This window comes from Brassica rapa, chromosome A09 (genome assembly GCF_000309985.2).
Source record: "Brassica rapa cultivar Chiifu-401-42 chromosome A09, CAAS_Brap_v3.01, whole genome shotgun sequence".
NCBI lineage: Eukaryota > Viridiplantae > Streptophyta > Magnoliopsida > Brassicales > Brassicaceae > Brassica > Brassica rapa.
In genome coordinates this window covers 36,003,951-36,024,075 of record NC_024803.2, presented here as the reverse complement: position 1 = coordinate 36,024,075, position 20,125 = coordinate 36,003,951, and the positions used below count along the sequence as shown (strand labels likewise).

Sequence of the window (20,125 nt, the reverse complement as noted above, 5' to 3'; positions counted from 1 at the left end):
ACAGTGAGAGATTAGTTCATATTTTTTTGTTTAAGGTTTGTAAAGCTTGTTATCTGATGAATTGCTGATTAAAAATGTTTTTGTTTTTTTTTTAAAATCAAAACTGCATGTATTGTTGATGTATCCACGGTGAGAGATTAGTTCATAACCAAAAATCTTACTTCGATATAGTTTGTTTAGTACATTCTGACAAAAAGTTTAAGAACATAGAACTCATAATAGATTGAACAGTGTGCATAAAACACAAACTTAAAATGGTTCAACAATTAGAACAGTAGAGGAGAAAGAAGAAGGGACCTTCTGGCTAATACTCTTTTATATAATATTCCAATTTGTTGATAAGGCCTCGCAGATTCTTGAGATACAGTAAGCTGCGCTAAGAGGATACCCTGAAACTGAAGAAACCAAGAAACCAATTTCAGATCATATGCTGTTTTAAAATCTCTCTTTATTTCTTTCTGCAAAGGATGATGAGTTAAGGAAGACAAACTTACTGGCCACAAAATCATCGATATAGTCGCACTCTATTTTCCCGTGTGACATCGCACCAAGCTGCAATAATAGGGCACATGTTTGAATACGATTTGGTTATATGTAAGCTGAAAGCTAAAACCTATCACTAAGCAAATGAGTTTTGGACTTTTGTGCTAAAGTGAGAGAGAAGTGTTTTGAGATCATCACTAACCACAAAAACAGTGTCGGTCTCATTACAGACGGTTGATAGGTGCTTCTGCATATTGACCAGCTTTTCAGAGCTATACGAGAAGCCTGATAAAAGAAAAAAAAAACAATCCTTTCTTTTTAGCTCTCATCCTAATGCAGTATAAAATAACCAAATGTGGGAGAAAACTATAGGCTTTTCTTTTTACCTATTTTTCTACAATTAGGCGGTAGGTGGCCTGTAACAGGGTTCTTGATCACCCGCATAAGTTTCTCACGCTTCCCAGCTGCACTAATGCTAAGCTTTTGTAGCAGTTGCACTGCAAAAACAAACAATGTTGGTGGATTAAGAAACAAGAGGTACATGAGAGGTTAAAAGTAACAAAACAAAGGAGAACTCACACATGATTCCAGCGAACCGCTTGTAAGTTCTTGGTATACGAACATGTGGCTTAACTTCAAAAAGAACACCTTGTTCTGTTCTAACGTACACCGCTTTCAACCTCCCAGCCTTATTGACCGGACTATCCAAAATCATCAAAAGAGCCTGAATAGAGAGAAAGATCACTCAAAATGAGTCTTACTTTATAATAAAGTATAACTTGGATGAAAAACTATAAAATTCCGAACCTGATGAGTGATGTCTGGTCGGTAATGAGCAGGATCTCTGCCATTCTTCCTCAAGAAATTAGCATGATCATCAGAGTTTAGTAGCTGGTAAGTCTGCAAAGAACGAATAAGAGGCTGCTCAGAAACTATATCTTTTCACAAAGGCAAACACTCTTGGAAATGTACCTTTCCAACTTTGGCAACTTCAAGAGAGGCCTTCTCAAGCACAAAAATAACGCCAGTCTGGTCCTTCTTATCATCAGACACGACAATAGGTATTCCCACATCAAGCTCATCTGCTGCTGCTTCCTCAGCTATCTCATTCTCTTCATCATCTTCCTCCTCTGCTTTTGATGTGACTTCTCTTTTCGCCCTCTTCACCCTTTCTTTTTCTTTTTGTTTCTGCTCGAACTTAGGCTGTTCCTCTTCTTCGTCTTCTTCCTTATCGTACCTCTCTTTTCTCTCCTTCCTCTTGTTCACCTTAATCCCATACGGCCTCACCATCTTTCCTTCAAAATCAAAAACTAACCCAACACAAAATCAAGTAATCAGATGCTAAAGGCGTAATCTTTTCTCGGAAAATGCAAACACAAACACATAAAGTAATCAAATTTCATCGTTTTCGAAACTACAGCATACAATCACACACCCGTTTAGCTTAAACTCGAAAAAAATTGAAACTTTTGATGAAGAACAGCTAAACTAAAGAGAGATACAGAAGAAACTATAGCTTACTCCGATACCCTTTAGCTTGCGGAGACGATTCGGGTGAGCAGGCGACTGAATCGAATCGGTGCGGTTCGCTAGATAAACCCTAATTTCCAAGGTTTAGTTTCAGCCACTGAATATAGAGTTGCTTAAGGCCCACTAATCTTGACCTGAGGCCCATTAAGGATTAGGGTTTCAGAAGGCCTGTCGTGCTAAAATTATAATTAAGACTATTTCCAAGTCTATTTTTTCATTTTAGAATGAAGTTTGAAATAAAAATGTTCTAATGGTAATATACTTTTTAACTATATAATAAGGTAAAAATAAATTTATTCTGTTAATAGAATAATTTTTTTTGTTTATTACTTTATTTTCCACCACATAAAATAAAGTATTAGGACATCTTCAACCCACTCTATTTTTCACTCAAAAATAGATTTTTTTATTCGGTTATTATGCTATTACAAATAATAAGAAACATTACATAGACGGTTTAAAGATTTCTACACCCAAATATGGGGTTCGAATCTCAGGCGACGCAATTTCTACATCAAGAGATCTGAGTTTTAATTCCCGGAGAATGTGAATTATGCAGAAAAATTGCAGAAGTATTTACAAGAGATCTTCAGCATGGCGTAAATAATACCGTCAGTAATGGATCTCATATGGCAGTTCAGGGTGTGCAGTTAGACGTTAATTCTCATCTGACAGATAAAATTGTCGGCTGTAATATCGTTTATGTAATGTTTCTCATAATTTGTAATAACTTGATAACTACTCTTATATTTTTTGTTTATTACTCTATTTTCTATTTTATAATAGAGTATATTATTATAAAGTTACTGTATTTTAATGTAGAAAAATAGAGTAACTATTTGGGATGGTCCTATTAGAATAGTTACTATATTCTTAAAAGATTGATGAATTGAAGATTTCAATTAGTCTTAGGGTCTAGGATTTTAAAGGCCCATCGTAATTTACGTAGGCGCATTAAAATTTAGGGTTTTAAAAGGCCCAATAAAGAAACGACCAACCACAAAGTGGCGGTTCCTTCCGTTTTTATTACATTGGTTCTTTCTCTGCAACTCGCCGTCAAGGGAAGAAGAGTATAGTTGTCTGAAGATGGCGACATACGGAGATAGACTGAAGTCGACCTCCATCAACGGAGTTAAGCTATACCATGTTTCATCTGCACCCAACGTTGCCACTTGGCTTAACCCTAAGAAGCAACGAGCTCTCCGCAAAAACCCCCGTAAGTATCTATCTTTGTGCTCGAATCTCTGCTCAAAGTCTCCTCCTTTTTGTTATCTGTGATGTGGGTTTAGCTTTAGGGTTGGCTCTCTTAGTTGTCAGCTTAAATAATATATTTTGTAAAGTTTTTCAAATTCAAATGTTCCTTTTCCTTTAGGTTTTTGCTCTCTTAGTTGCTAGCTTAATGATATCTTTGTAAAGTTTCTCAAATTCAAGTTTTGTTTTGTGGGTATCAGAGTATATGCAGAGAGTGGAGCTTATACAGGATTTGAAGTTTGAGACTGCTACTACTAGAATTAAATCTACTCCTGATGGAGAGTATCTGATTGCTTCAGGTAAGTTTTCATTTTCTTTTTTTTTGTTATTTCTTGGTGAAGAATGTTTTGTGGTGTGAGTTTTTCACTGATACGTTGTTGAATGAATCAGGTATATATCCACCACAGGTCAAAGTTTATGAGCTAGGTCAGCTTGCTTTGAAGTTTGAGAGGCATTTAGACTCTGAGATTGTTGATTTTGAGGTAACTTCGCTGCTCCGTTGAGCTTGTGTCTTAAGCCGTTCTTGCTTGTTTCTGGTTCATTAATGTGTTATGTTGGCTCTCTACAGGTGTTGGATGATGACTACTCAAAGCTTGCCTTCTTATGTGCTGATCGTTCTATACATCTACACGCCAAATACGGGAAACACCACACTTTACGGATTCCAAGGTATGTTATCTTTGTTGGTCTGTGAGGTATTACTGTGGCATTTGTCTAAAAGCTCACTTTTTCTTTTGTAGGATGGGGAGAGACATGACATATGATAACTGGTCTTGTGATCTGCTTTGCGCTGCTTCCTCACCAGATCTATACAGAATCAATTTGGAGCAGGTACGTTTCGTTAAGTCTAAGTTGGTCTTTGGTTCTTCCCCCATGTTAATGATTTGTGAGATATGGCTTTCTCTCCTTAGGGAAGATTTCTCTCTCCGCTCACCACTCAATCCCCGGCGCTGAATGTTGTTTCTCGAAGGTTTGTATAAGCATTGGCATCATTGTTTTAACTGCACTGTTTCAGATTACTGTTGCTTACGTTTGAGCACTATGTATCTTTTTTGTCATTCCAGCAATCTCCATGGACTGGTTGCTTGTGGTGGTGAGGATGGTGCTGTGGAATGTTTCGATATGAGAATGAAATCATCTGCTGCTAGGATCAATGCGGTTACACATGGTGGTGATGCTGCTTCGGTACTTCTTCTAAACATATGCTCCATATTCAGATAGACATTTGTAGTTTAGTCGTGATTTTGGCAGAAAAATTGCATCGATCTGTCTGATGATCATGTGTTTTTTAATTGGCTGATAGGAGGTTACTGCTATAGAGTTTGATGATAGTGAAGGTCTTCAAGTAGCTGTTGGGAGTAGTGCCGGAAAGGTTTGATTCTTGGAAACCATCATGTCGATTTGACTATTTAGCTATGTTTTGTTGATTGTTGTGTTTTAAATCTGCAGGTATTCATATACGACTTGCGAACTTCAGCTCCAATACATGTGAAGGATCACATGTAAGTATTACTTACTAAAAATCCATCATATTGTATGCTATAACTTTAGGATTTGTTTCCTCGGTGTTCATAGTCTTTCCTGCAAACTTGCAGGTACGAGAGTCCAATTTTGAGTATTAAGTGGCAACGAACTCTTAATACTCAACAACCTAAGCTGATTACTACTGACAAGCAGATTGTTAGAATATGGGATCCGAATACTGTAAGCTTCTCTCGGTTTCTTGGGCGCATGGATTGTTGTATTGACATATAAGGAATCTTGGCTTAGTACAGCTTTTGGTAACCTTCAATATTTTCTTTTAGGGAGAAGGTATGACCAGCATTCAACCGAGTGGAGGTGGAATAAACGACATTTGTGTGTTCCCTGGAAGTGGACTAATGCTTCTGGCTTTAGACTCTAGCCTAATCCCATCTTACTTCATACCTGAACTTGGTCCTGCCCCTAAATGGTGTTCTCCTCTTGAAAACCTAACGGTATTTATCTGATTCAAAGGGGTTCCCAATATATCCCTCGTTAAAGTGTGGTGACCATTGTTGCTAACACTTTTTTTTTGCTATTCTCAGGAAGAGATGGAGGAAACTGGACAAACAACTATTTACGATAATTACAAGTTCGTGACGAAGGAAGATCTGGAGAAGTTGCAGATGACTCATTTGATTGGCACAGATCTTTTGAAAGCTCAAATGCATGGGTACTTTGTGAATCACAATCTATACAAAAAGGTGATTCTCTTGACATGTTCATTACCTTCAGAGTTGCCTCCAAGATGTTTCTGCTTTGTAACTTTGTTTTCCCTCTTTACAGGCTTTGACAGTGGCTGATCCTTTTGCGTATGATAAGTACTTAGAAGACCAGAAGCAAAAGAAACTAGAAGCAGATCGTAGCCAGAGAATCACAGTTAGTATTTCTAATATAGGCAGCATCTGCATGTTCGTTCACTATTTTTTCCTACGTTGGCTACTTACACATACATCTCTGTGTGCTTCTTGCAGAAGAAGAGAAGGTTGCCAAAGGTTAACCGTGATCTCGCAGCCACCCTCCAAAACGAGGAGGATGGAGAAGAGGAAAAGAAGAGTGTTGAGGATGAGGAAGCTGCAAAGAAAGCGTCGAAGAAGAAGAAACTCGGACTTAGTGATGAGAACTTCACAGATGGTCGGTTTGGAGCTATGTTCCAGAATCCGGTATGAACAATAATCCTTTTGAGGCTTTTCTCTGTTTCTTTCAATGTTCAAGAAATTGCTATGGGGTAATTAGATACTTTATAGAGGATTATTGATTAGATGGATGTCTATACTGATTCTTTAAATCTTTCAAGAAAAATTGTTTCGTTTAAGTTTGACCATTTAGACTGATTTTTTGAATGTCTAGACCGATTTTTAGAACACTAACTTTCTTTTCTTGCTCTATTTCACTTGGTACTAAGCTGATTCCTGTGATTTTCCTTTTCAGGACTTCCAAATTGATCCGGAATCATATGAATATGGTGTCCTGCACCCTGTTGCTTCTTCTAAGAAGCAACCTTCTTTGTTAGATGAACACTTTGAAGCGGTAACAGATGACGACGAGAACAGCGACTCTGATGCATCACAAGGCTCAGACGACGAATCAGAAGATGGAAGACCAAGCAAGAAATCAAAAACTCCAAAGTTAGTGCCTTATGATGAGTATTTAGACATCATAGTATGTTTCTCTATTCTTTCCTAATGTGGAAGCTTTGGTGTCAGGTTGTTTGAAGTGAAAGACGAGCGACATGCTGAAGCTTTCCACCACCGTAGATCATTGGCTAAAGAAGTCAGTCTTCCAATGGGCGAGCGTGTTAAGGCCCTAGAGAACCGCCGTGGCAACTTTGGAGGCTCGAAAGATGTTAAGTTCGGCCCTGGTGGCTCGAGGGAGCTTTCTTTCAACGCTAGGCGCTCATCCACTTACAAAGAAGATAGAGATGATAGAGACGATGAGGATGGAGACGGGCAAAGAAACAAGAGGAGAGGAGTTCAGTCTCTTGGACTGAAACAGGATGTTGTTAGAGGCGGTTTCAGAGGTAGAGGTGGTGGCGGTTTTAGAGGGAGAGGAGGTGGTGGTTCCCGGGGAAGAGGAGGAGGGGGACGTGGTGGTGGTGGTGGTTTCAGAGGAAGAGGTGGACGTGGCGGCGGAGGAAGAGGCCGGCGATAAATGTTTGCTTTCAAAGGTTTTTTATATTAATTTTGGAAACTGTTATCACTTTTGAGAATCTCTCACATATACAATTTTGAAAATTTCGAACTGTTCTTAGAATGTATTAGAGCTGGCTGATGTCTTCAAGACTTGAAGTAAAAGTAATGATTAAACAAATATGTCAAATAATGAACCGTAGATCGATGGTCAAAAATCTACTGGTGACTGTTCAGACATGAAATAGTCTTTGGCATGTATGGACTGTTCGGTATCCATATACATATATTTATGAAATTTTTACTCTTTAAGACACATGTCTATGTACTTTGTCTTACATGCTCTCAGCTATACTTTTCTATTTCTTTAATCTTTTCTAACTTTTTAATTGATAGGATGATTGCAGATTTTGAAACAGTTTCTGGTTTTTGATTTTCCAAAAACCATTTTTAACCCAATCAAGATTTTTGAGTTTTAGATTTTCTAAAATTTAGGGAAACTGGTTTTTAGAATAACTATCTATTTCTAAGCAAAAGCCAAAATCCAAGTTTTTCTAGTTTTATGCTAACGATGATTTTGTATTTTTTTTGAAATTATAAATACTCTTATTTAATAAATATTAATATAAGAAATCTCTACTAATAAAAGGGAGCTTTTGAGGCTCCATAGGGCGTCCACATGAACGGAAAAAATTTCTCCCGAAAGATGACACGTGGCATAAAATATAGTTTTACATTTTAATATTAATTATTTTTGAAAATTGTAAAAAATATATAAACATACACCATTAAAAAATGGAAAACTACATTAAACATATGTAAGATTACTATTTTTCACTCTACTAATAAAATGGAGCTTTTGAGGCTCCATAGGGCGTCCACATCAGCGGAAAAAATTTCTCCCGAAAGATGACACGTGGCATAAAATATAGTTTTATATTTTAATATTAATCCTTACTAATAAAAGGGACCTTTTGAGGCTCCATAGAGCGTCCACATCAGCGAAAAAAATTCTCCTGAAAGATGACACGTGGCATAAAATATAGTTTTACATTTTAATATTACTAATTTTTAAAAATAAAATAATATGAAACATAGAGCATAAAAAAAAAAACTACATTGAACATATGTAAAATTACTATTTCATTTTAAAAAAAAAAGACGGCTTAATTCCATAAGGTAATATTACCATTTACATTTTTATTTTTAAAAAAATAATATGTAAACATACAACATAAAAATGGAAAAACTACATTAAACATATGTAAGATTACCATTTTTCACTAAAAAAAGACGGTTTATCTCCATAATGTAACATTACTATTTTGTAAAAAAAAACATTATATATAATTTTGAAAATAATAAATAATATGTAAACATACAACATAAAAAATGGAAATACTACATTAAACATATGTAAGATTACCATTTTACATTTAAAAATAGCAACAAAATATAAACATACAACATAAAAAAATGGAAAAACTACATTAAACATATGTAAGATTACCATTTTTCACTAAAAACGGCTTATCTCCATAATGTAAAATTTCTATTTTATATTAAAAAAAACATAAATATAACTATTGACTATTTGTCCAAGTTCTTCTATTAAACATTGTCGTTTTACATTAAAAATGGAAAAAATACATTGAGATTTAAACATCTATCTTAAAATATAAAATATAGATATTAACTAATATAAAGTATAAGAAAGAGAAATACTCAATATATTGAAAAATAAATAATAATTAAATATTATAAATATACGAATTATATATACAATAATAAGTAAATGCACAATTTTTAAAAAATGGAAAGAGTACATTAAATATTAAACATCTATCTAAAATGTAAATATAGATATTAAGTAAATAGAAAGTATAAGAAAAGAAATACACAACTTAAAAACAATGGAAAAAGTATATTACGATTTAACATCCTTACTAATAAAAGGGACCTTTTGAGGCTCCATAGAGCGTCCACATCAGCGAAAAAAAATTCTCCCGAAAGATGACACGTGGCAATAAAATATAGTTTTACATTTTAATATTACTAATTTTTAAAAATTATAAATAATATGAAACATAGAGCATAAAAAATGGAAAAACTACATTGAACATATGTAAAAATTACTATTTTTCATTTAAAAAAAAAGACGGCTTAATTCCATAATGTAATATTAACCATTTTACATTTTTATTTTTTAAAAAAATAATATGTAAACATACAACATAAAAATGGAAAAACTACATTAAACATATGTAAGATTACCATTTTCACAAAAAAAGATGGTTATCTCCATAATGTAACATTACTATTTTGTAAAAAAAAACATTATATATAATTCGAAATAATAAATAACTGTAAAACATCAACATAAAAAATGGAAACTACTATTAAACATATGTAAGATTATCATTTTACATTTAAAAATAGCAATAAAATGTAAACATACAACATAAAAAAAATGGAAAAACTACATTAAACATATGTAAGATTACATTTTTCACTAAAAAAAAAACGGCTTATCTCCATAATGTAAAATTTCTATTTTATATTAAAAAAAACATAAATATAACTATTTGACTATTTGTCCAAGTTCTTCTATTAAACATTGCCGTTTTACATTAAAAATGGAAAAATAAATTGAGATTAAACATCTATCTTAAATATAAAATATAGATATTAACTAAATATAAAGTATAAGAAAGAGAAATACTCAATATATGAAAAATAAATAATAATTAAATATTATAAATATACGAATTATATATACAATAATAAGTAAATGCACAATTTTTAAAAAATGGAAAGAGTACATTAAATATTAAACATTTATCTTAAAATGTAAAATATAGATATTAAGTAATAGAAAGTAATAAGAAAAAGAAATACACAACTTAAAAAACAATGGAAAAAGTATATTACGATTTAAACATCTATCATAAAATGTAAAATATAGATATTATGCAAATAGAAAGTATAAGAAAAGGAAATACACAATTTAAAAAAATAGAAAAAGTACATTAGTATTTAAACATCTATCTTAAAATGTAAATATATCTTAAAATATAAAATTATTAGTAAATAGAAAGTATAAGAAATAGAAATACACAATATAAAAAAAAGTAAATATATAATATAAGTAAATACCCCAATTTAAAAAATGGAAAATTACATTAAGATTTAAATATATATCTTAAAATTTAAAATATAGATATTAAGTAAATAGAAAGTATAACAAATGGAAATATACAATTTAAAAAAAAAATGAAAAACGTACATTAAGATTTAAACATCTATCTTAAAATGTAAAATAGAAATATTAAGTAAATAAAAAAGTACAAGAAATGGAAATACATATACAGGAAATAAATAATAAGTAAATAATGTAAATATATAATATATGAATTATATATATAATATAAGTAAATACACAATTTTTTTAAAAAAATGGAAAAACTTCATTAAGCATTAAACATCTATCTAAAAATGTAAAATATTATATATAAGTAAATAAAAAATTTTAAAAAATGGAAAAAGTACATTAAGATTTAAATATCTATTTTAAAATATAAAATATAGATATTACGTAAATTAAAATATAAGAAATGGAAATAAACATTTAAAAAAATGGAAAAAGTACATTAAGATTTAAACATCTATCTTAAACTGTACATCTATCTTAAATGGTAGTAAATTATATAAAAATGGAAATACCATATTTGACAAAAATAAATGTATAGTTTTACATCAAGAAAGTCCCTATAAAACTCATTATTCCATCAATATCAACCTCACTCTATCAAGGAAAACTTCAAAGCACTCGAGCAAAAAAATGGTTCCACCATCCACTTTTGCCGTCCCAAAAACCTTTCATGACCTTGAATGAGATTTTTTTATGACAACAATTTTTGTTAGGTGGATTCATTGTGTGGGGAAACCCGCAACTTCCAAAAGCCAAACTTATTCATGGGAATTGAATTGCTTTTCATAGACTCAAAGGTATTCTTACAATTGTTAATATTCATACTAACTCTTCATGATCAAACCATTACAGTTAATAATCATTCAAGCGTGTTATCCTGAAAACACTTCTTTCCTCGCCGAATCAGGTATTGGTTCATGTTGGTTTAATATTGTTTTTGGTTTATTAACCGGTTTAGGATAGTCCTATTGTAAATATAATTTAAGTTGGTTTTGCATATATTATGCTTTTAAAATTAAATAATAGTAATGTTATGCTTAAAATATAATTTTAGAGAGTTTTCAAATATAGTTTAGAGACATTATAGGTGATGAATTTAATTTATTAATTCGTTTATTACTTAAAACTAAGTTTTTTTAAAAACATACTGAGTTGAATAAATATCAATGATGGATTGGTGAGTATACAACATGAAGACAAAAATATAAATATTTATTTTCAAGATAAGAAATTCAGTTACTCAATATATATATCTGAAATTATTTTTTAAAAAATATACATATTTATATATATAGATTAATCTTCCAAACTTAAACTATTATATATTATATGATAATATTTTTTTAAATAAAACAATTCTGATTATAAATAAATAATAAAAAAACAAATGGTTAAACATCAATATCATCTAGGTTAAGTATAACGAACAACACAAATTCACACATCACAAAAAAATATTTACATAAACATTATAATACAATAATTTAATCAAAAAATACAATAAAAAAAATAATATTCAAAAGAATAGTTATATACTAAATTTGAAAATCAAAGATATTTTTGCTAAAATTGTAATTACCTCGCCAAGAAGATCGACCATCTTTTTTACGGATTGATCGATTGTTAAGCATGTAGTCGATCCGAAAATACTCTGCAGTTAATTAAATATCTAAAACATTTATTCCAACACTCAACAGATAGTTTTCCTAAATATGATAACTAGATAGCCAATAAAATTACAAAAAATATTTAAATAGTAAAAAATATGTTAATTTAACGTCTGTTAAAATTTAAAAATAAATTTTAATTATGACATACATCTTAACATTTATATAAATATATATCATAACCTAAATATAAATATTTAACAACTTAAATTAGAAAAATATAAAAATCCCGGGCGTAGCCCGGGTTAATCCCTAGTTATTTTCGAAAATGAGCTTTTGAGGCTCCATAGGGCGTCCACATGAGCGAAAAAATTTCTCCGAAAGATGACACGTGGCATAAAATATAGTTTTACATTTTATATATTATTATTTTCGAAAATTGTAAAAAATATGTAAACATACAGCATTAAAAATGGAAAACTACATTAAACATATGTAAGATTACTATTTTTCACTCTACTAATAAAAATGGAGCTTTTGAGGCTCCATAGGGCGTCCACATCAGCGGAAAAAATTTCTCCCGAAAGATGACACGTGGCATAAAATATAGTTTTATATTTTAATATTAATTATTTTCGAAAATTGTAAAAAATATGTAAACATACAGCATTAAAAAATGGAAACTACATTAAACATATGTAAGATTACTATTTTTCACTTAAAAAAAAGACGGCTTATCTCCATAATATAACATTACCGTTTTTATAAAAAAAAATTATATATAATTTCGAAATAATAAATATATGTAAACATACAACATAAAAATGGAAATACTACATTAAACATAAATATGTTTGACTATTTGTCCAAGTTCTTCTATTAAACATTGCCGTTTTACATTAAAAATAGAAAAATACGTAAAGATTTAAACATCTATCTTAAAATATAAAATATAGACATTAACTAAATATAAAGTATAAAAAGAGAAATACTCAATATTTAAAAAAATAAATAATAAGTAAATATTATAAATATATAAATATACGAATTATATATACAATAATAGTAAATGCACAATTTTTAAAAATGGAAAGAGTATATTAAATATTAAACATCTATCTTAAAATGTAAAATATAGATATTAAGTAAATAGAAAATATAAGAAAAAGAAATACACAACTTAAAAACAATGGAAAAAGTATATTAAGCTTTAAACATCTATCTTGTAAATATAAACTATAGATATTACGCAAATAGAAAGTATAAGAAAATGAAATACACAATTTTAAAAAAATGGAAAAGTACATTAGTATTTAAACATCTATCTTAAAATGTAAATCAATCTTAAAATATAAAATTATTAGTAAATAGAAAGTTAAGAAATAAAAATACACAATATAAAGAAAAATAAATAATAAAAAATATATAATATAATCTCGAAAGATGACACATGACATTAAAATATAGTTTTACATTTTAATATTTCTTATTTCGAAAATTATAAAAATATGTAAACATACAGCATAAAAAAAATGTAAAAACTACATTAAACATATGTAAGATTACTATGTTTCACTTAAAAAAAAGACGGCTTATCTCCATAATGTAACATTACCGTTTTATAAAAAAACAAAAATTATATATAATTTTGAAATAATAAATATATGTAAAACTTACAACATAAAAAATGGAAATACTACATTAAACATATGTAAGATTACCATTTTAACATTTTTATTTTAAGAAAATAATATATAAACATACAACATAAAAAATAAAAAACTACATTAAACATATGTAAGATTACCATTTTCACTTTAAAAAAAGACGGCTTGTCTCCATAATGTAACATTACTATTTTGTAAAAAAACAATTATATATAATTTCGAAAATAATAAATAATATGTAAACATACAACATAAAAAGAAATACAACATTAAACATATGTAAAATTACCATTTTACATTTAAAAATAACAATAATATGTAAACATACAACATAAAAATGGAAAAACTACATTAAACATATGTAAGATTACCATTGTTCACTAAAAGGGTTATCTTCATAATGTAACATTACCATTTTATTAAAAAAAAAAAAAAACATAAATATAACTATTTGACTATTTGTCCAAGTTCTTCTATAAACATTGCCGTTTTACATTAAAAATAGAAAAATACGTAAAGATTTAAACATCTATCTAAAATAAAAATATAGACATTAACTAATATAAAGTATAAGAAAAAATAGAATATATAACTCATATATAGAAATTATAATAAGTAAATATTATAAATATATAAATATACAAATTATATATACAATAATAAGTAATGCACAATTTTTTAAAAATGGAAAGAGTACATTAAATATTAAACATCTATTTAAATGTAAAATATAGATATTAAGAAAATAGAAAGTATAAGAAAAGGAAATACACAATTTAAAAAAATGGAAAAAATACATTAGTATTTAAACATCTATCTTAAATGTAAATCAATCTTTAAATATAAAATTATTAGTAAATAGAAAGTATAAAAATAGAAATACACAATATAAAGAAAAATAAATAATAAGTAAATATATTATAAGTGAATACAAATTTAAAAAATGGGAAATTACATTAATATTTAAAATATATATTAAAATTTAAAATATAGATATACGTGTAATAGAAAGTAAAAAAATGGAAATATACATTTAAAAAAATGGAAAAATACATTAAGATTTAAACATCTATCTTAAAATGTAAAATAGAGATATTAAGTAAATTAAAGTACAAGAAATGGAAATACATATACATGAAAATAAATAATAATTAAATAATGTAATATATAATTATGAATTATATATGTAATAATAAGTAAATACACAATTTTTTAAAAATGGAAAAAGTTCATCAAGCATTAAACATCTATCTTAAAATGTAAAAATATAATATAAGTAAATACACAATTTAAAAAATGGAAGTACATTAATATTAAATATCTATTTAAAAATATAAATATAGATATTAGTAAATAAAAAGAATGGAAATAAACATTAAAAAAAATGGAAAAAAGTACATTAAGATTTAAGCATCTATCTTTAAATGTACTTCTATCTTAAAATGGTAGTAAATTATATAAAAATGGAAATACACATTAAAACAAAAAAAAATGTATAGTTTTACATCAAGAAGTCTCTATAAACTCATTATTCCATCACATCAACATCAACTATTAAGGAAAATTTCAAAGGCACTCGAGCAAAAAATGGTTTCACTATCAACTCTTGCCGTCTCAGAAACCTTTAATGACCTTAAATGAGATTTTTTATAACAGCAAACTTTTTGTTAGGTGGATTCATTGTTGGGAAACCCGCAACTTCCAAAAGTCAAACTTATTCATGGGAATTGAATTGCTTTTCATAGACTCAAAGGTATTCTTACAAATTTAAATTAATCTATCTATAATTTTATTGTTAATATTCATACTAACTCTTTCATGATCAAACCATTTCAGTTAATAACCATTCAAGCGTTTATCCCGAAACACTTCCTTCCTCGCCGAATCAGGTATTGGTTCATGTTGGTTTAGTATTGTTTTTGGTTTACTAACCGGTTTAGGATGGTCCTATTGTAAATATAATTTAAGTTGGTTTAGCATATATTATGTTTAAAATAACTTAAATTAAATAATAATAATATTATGCTTAAAATATAATTTTAGAGAGTTTTCAATATAGTTTACAGAACATTATAGGTGATGAATTTAATTTATTAAATTCGTTTATTACTTAAAACTAAGTTTTTTAAAAAAACATACTGAGTTATACATATCAATGATGGATTGGTGAGTATTAACATGAAGACAAAATATAAATATCTGATTTTCAAGATAAGAATTCAGCTTTTTATTTAGATACTCAATATATAATATCTTAATTATGTTTTAAAATATATACATAATTTATATATATGATTAATCTTCAAAACTTAAACTATTATATTATATATGAATAATGTTTTTAAATAAAAATAATTTCTGATTTAAAATAAAAATAAAAACAACAAATGTTTATTTTCAAATATGGATGTAATTTACATTATACTATAATTTAACAAGTTTTAGATACGTTTTGATATATCATTATTTTTTATTTCCAGAAAACAATAAATTGTTAAACATCAATATCATCTAGGTTAAGTATACGAACAACAAAAATTCAAACATCACAAAAAATATTTACATAACCATTATAATACAATAATTTAATCAAAAATACAATTAAAAATATAAAAAGAATAGTTATATACTTAATATTTGAAAATAAAAGATATTTTTGCTAAAATTATACTTACCTGGCCAAGGAGATCGACCATTTTTTACGGATCATTCGAATGTTGAGCATGTGGTCGATCCAAAAATACTGGCAGTTAATAAAATCTCTAAAACATTTATTCCAACACTCAAAAGATAGTTTTGCTAAATATGATAATAGATAGCCAATAAAATTACAAAAAAATATTTAAATAGTAAAAAATATGTTAATTTAACGTGTTAAAATTTAAAAATAAATTTTAATTATGACATGAATTTTAACATTTATATAAATATAAATCATAGCCTAAATATAAATAATTTAACAACTTAAATTAGAAAAAAATAAAAATCCCGGGCGTAGCCCGGGTTAATCCCTAGTAATACTCAAAAGATCAATAATAAAGCAAATACATATTCTACTTGGTGCTTACTGTATGGCAGTACTATGTAATATTCACAATCACATACACATAAATATATGTATATATGTGCATAGTTTTGGAACTTTACTCAACAATATAGTTCCAGCCTATTTTTTACTTAGTAATGTCACATTTTTTAAAAATAATTTATAAGAACCAAATATTTACAGAATAATCAAATAACTAATATCTAAAAATCATAATCTAAATATTACCATATGTGTAGAATTATATTTGCCACAATTTGAGAAATATTGTAAATTTTCATTAAATTTTGATTTTAATTTGTATATATTATTTATCAAAAATAATTTAATTTTCATCTTTTTCATAAAATAATTTCATATATAGTTAAATTATTCACATAGAATTATTTTTTGAAGTTAACCATTAATGAATATATATATATATATATATAATAGTTATGGTAAATTTTACTAAAAAATATGTTTACACATTTCACATAAAGCTTTATATGTACGTATTTTCTAAATATATTATATATACAAGTTTATAAAAGAAAGTATATATATATATATAACTTATGTTTAACCATAGAATTAATTGTTTTAATTTTATGTTTAAACATAAAATTATATTATTATTTTTTGCTTTTCTAAATAAGCTGATGTGTGTTTTGGTAATGACATTTTATATTTTATTATTTCCAGAAGAAATATTTTACTATTTATTATATTTTAATCATATTATTTAAAAGCAAAAACCAAAAACTAAAAACCAAAATCTAAAACCTAAAACCACCATTCATGTTTTTCAGAAAACTAAAATCTACTCCAAAATCAAAAACCAAAAACCAAAATCTATAATCCAAAAACCAAAAACTAAAAACCAAAAACCAAAATCTAAAATCTAGAAACCAAACAAACAATCATCACCTGAGTCACAAAATCATTTAAAAGTTTTATTTTTTGAATTTCCAAAAGTCCGTATATCACATTACAATCTCAGATCTACTTCTTCATTTACTTTCTCCGATTCTCTAATCCTAATCTCACCAAAACCTCTCCTTCTTCTTCATCAATTGTCGAAAACCACCATTAAGCTTTTCCCCTCACCGCTTGTCTGATTTTGTTATTTCTCTCCACATCTTTCTCTACTTTTCATCAACCATTTTCATCTCTGTATCCTAACACGAAGAAATCGAATGCACAAAATCTTGTTTCATTTTAAATTTTACTTTACTCTTGCCCTCTCTGCTAATACTCCCAAACCACTCTTACTTTCTTTTCTTTTTTCTGCAAATCGCGAACTATGGCCAAATCAAAGTTGAAGAATAAAAGGAAGTTTCTTAGTCAATCAATTTCACAGGAGCGCGTTATCGGAGATTTTTATTTCGTCTACCTTAACTCTTTTCTCCTTTTAAGAGTTGTAGATCCATAGATCTATAATATTAACAACAATGAGTGAGCTTTTAATCATTTCCCTTGTCATTTTTTTGCTTATACTTGACAGTGTCTCTCTTAGTTTGTTGAAAGTATGTAACTTTGAAGAACATTTGAACATTTGGAAAGAGTTCTGAATTTAGTTCAAAAAATTGCTTAACCCAATGTTTGGAGGGACAAAGAAAACATAATCCTAGACACGTTTGGATGGGAAATACTTTGTGACTATAAGAGATGTAAGAGACTGCGATTGATAAAAAAAAAAAGACTGCGATTGATACGAAAAAAGCTTTGAATCTCTGTTTGATTTGTCTACAAAAATAATGTCCACAAACTTTTGTACATAAAATTTGCAAGATTGCAATTTTTGTCCACAAAATCTTATCCATAAAATTTTGTCCACCAGATGTCTCTGCTATATCAGTGGATATTTTAAATTTGCCCATCAAAAATGTATCTACAAAATACCAAAAAAACTATCCACAAATATATGTCCACAACTATTTCAAATGTGTCCATAAAAAATGTATCCACAAAATTGTGTCCAAAAATATCAAAATACACCGTATAAAATTTAAATTTGATGTCAAAAAAAAAATTTAAATTTGATTTTTTAAAAATATTAAAATACAAATATATATATGGATATCAAAATATAAAAAAACTAATGATTTATTTTATGTGTTTATATTTTTATTTATATAGTAGAATATAAAATAATGGCACATATAATATGTTGGGGAGTTTTAAAAGTTACTTTTAGTATAAATAGAAATAATATTTTTTAGTTAGATATAAAAATTAGTATACACTTTCTCAATTTTTTATTTTTTTCGTACGTGTTTTCATCTTTTTGGATATCAATCGTATAAAGTATACACACTCTCTCTCTTATAACTTAAAAAGTCTCTGGTCCCCACTAAATAAAAACTGTATAGTTTCTCTAAGTAAAGGTTATTTTGGTCTAAAAATTACTTTAGAAACTAGAAATGTGTTCTTCCAACGGAAAGTGTCTTATATTTAAAAAAAAAGACAAAAATGTGTTTTAATTGGTAACGGACTCTATATTTATGGAGAACTAATTGAAACTGATATTTCATATCCAAACGTATCGCAATATGTTCAATTTATATCTAACTTATATCACCGTGTAAAAATATACTTAAAATTTCAAATAACATACATATTTATCTTTTTTAGCGAAATTATATACGGATCGCCACATACACATCGTCTAATTTTGTTGATTTAACAATTGACTCATCGACTTATTCATATACATTATTCGAATGTATAAATATTTGGATAATGATTTTAGACCATGTTGCGTGAAATCATTAGTGTGTGCATTATTATTACGGATTGTCAATGCGTGTTAACGTGGAGCAAGCTATCTTAACATAATATATGTTTTGAATAGGTCGATTAGTTATAACCTTCATTTGAATAAGACCACATTTTCGCTTAATATATATAGTAGAAATTCTTCAAAATTGATATATGCAACAACTTGCATACCCATTTTAATTTGAATGTCAGTTCTTTGAAAAAAAAACTGTGACAATCCGTTCCGTGGACTCCAGGTTCACAGTCCTGCAGGACACCGACCACAACCCCTCCATTATGAATTTTCTTTAATTCCATAATTAGATTATTGGTGCGCTCGACGTTACTCGAACCCAAGACCTCACCCTTTAACAACTCTTCCACAAGAAAAACTGACACCAATTGAGCTGCAGATCAATTGGTGACAGTTTATTCTGTGGGTGAGTTGTTAAAGGGTGAGGTCTTGGGTTCGAGTAATGTTAAGCGCATCAATAACCTATCGATAGATGTGGAGGCATTTCCTCCTACAGTGAGGGATTAAGATCGATGCGATGCAGCGCTGTGAAATCTGGAATCCGCATGACGGGTTGTCGCAACAACTTGCATACCTAAACACACAACAACTTGCATACAAATATGTTCAATCTATTTCAGACTACAAAAAATAATATAGTCGATAGGGATCCCCGTATAGTTCTGAATTTGACGGTCATGTCATATGTATGTTAACAACTAAAAACACATATATAAATTACATGATTTCAGATTTACCTAAGGTAGAGTTCTTATTTTATGTGAAGTTGGTGTGTCCACATTGTTCTATTTCGGCAATAGTGATTTCAAACGAAATAAAAAGGTGAAGGTAACTTGAAATTAAATGTCCGTAGACAAAATAAAAATGCCGACTAATATTTTTTTGGGGTAGTAAAACTTCCACT

The 20,125-nt window shown here is 28.3% G+C and overlaps 2 protein-coding genes across 5 annotated transcripts; one reads left to right on the top strand and one right to left on the bottom strand.

The window, feature by feature from the left end:
• Nucleotides 1-137: 137 nt before the first annotated feature.
• On the bottom strand, nucleotides 138-2,121 carry LOC103841604 (ribosomal RNA small subunit methyltransferase NEP1). Of its 4 annotated transcripts, none has more exons than XM_009118155.3 (8): nucleotides 2,005-2,121; nucleotides 1,456-1,793; nucleotides 1,291-1,383; nucleotides 1,063-1,207; nucleotides 870-980; nucleotides 686-768; nucleotides 495-552; nucleotides 138-395 (listed from the first exon to the last, which is right to left on the bottom strand). In XM_009118155.3, exons 2-8 carry the CDS (start codon nucleotides 1,771-1,773, stop codon nucleotides 316-318), a joined length of 888 nt encoding a protein of 295 aa, XP_009116403.1. In that variant the 5' UTR covers nucleotides 1,774-1,793; nucleotides 2,005-2,121; the 3' UTR covers nucleotides 138-315. The 4 variants fall into 4 exon arrangements, with proteins under 4 accessions (XP_009116403.1, XP_009116405.1, XP_033136021.1 ...); XM_009118157.3 differs by having other exon boundaries at nucleotides 1,456-1,773; nucleotides 2,005-2,097; XM_033280130.1 differs by having other exon boundaries at nucleotides 1,456-1,778; nucleotides 2,005-2,085.
• Nucleotides 2,122-2,992: 871 nt separating this feature from the next.
• LOC103841603 (nucleolar protein 10) lies at nucleotides 2,993-7,212 on the top strand. The gene is made up of 16 exons (XM_009118154.3): nucleotides 2,993-3,229; nucleotides 3,465-3,563; nucleotides 3,655-3,746; nucleotides 3,833-3,933; nucleotides 4,005-4,095; nucleotides 4,176-4,234; nucleotides 4,329-4,449; nucleotides 4,568-4,636; nucleotides 4,714-4,766; nucleotides 4,860-4,968; nucleotides 5,070-5,240; nucleotides 5,331-5,489; nucleotides 5,572-5,664; nucleotides 5,760-5,948; nucleotides 6,217-6,413; nucleotides 6,492-7,212. Exons 1-16 carry the CDS (start codon nucleotides 3,100-3,102, stop codon nucleotides 6,934-6,936), a joined length of 2,178 nt encoding a protein of 725 aa, XP_009116402.1. The 5' UTR covers nucleotides 2,993-3,099; the 3' UTR covers nucleotides 6,937-7,212.
• The last annotated feature ends 12,913 nt before the right edge of the window (nucleotides 7,213-20,125 follow it).

What these genes read in the sequence shown, in the direction of transcription:
- LOC103841604 (XM_009118155.3), bottom strand. Translation starts at nt 1,773, where the DNA reads ATGGTGAGGCCGTATGGGATTAAGGTGAACAAGAGGAAGGAGAGAAAA. An exon ending in AAGTTGCCAAAGTTGGAAAG is followed by an intron (nt 1,384 to 1,455) that starts GTACATTTCCAA and finishes CGTTCTTTGCAG; the next exon opens with ACTTACCAGCTACTAAACTC. An exon ending in GCCTAATTGTAGAAAAATAG is followed by an intron (nt 769 to 869) that starts GTAAAAAGAAAA and finishes TTCTTTTATCAG; the next exon opens with GCTTCTCGTATAGCTCTGAA.
- LOC103841603 (XM_009118154.3), top strand. Translation starts at nt 3,100, where the DNA reads ATGGCGACATACGGAGATAGACTGAAGTCGACCTCCATCAACGGAGTT. An exon ending in TTGGGAGTAGTGCCGGAAAG is followed by an intron (nt 4,637 to 4,713) that starts GTTTGATTCTTG and finishes TTAAATCTGCAG; the next exon opens with GTATTCATATACGACTTGCG. An exon ending in CTCCTCTTGAAAACCTAACG is followed by an intron (nt 5,241 to 5,330) that starts GTATTTATCTGA and finishes TGCTATTCTCAG; the next exon opens with GAAGAGATGGAGGAAACTGG.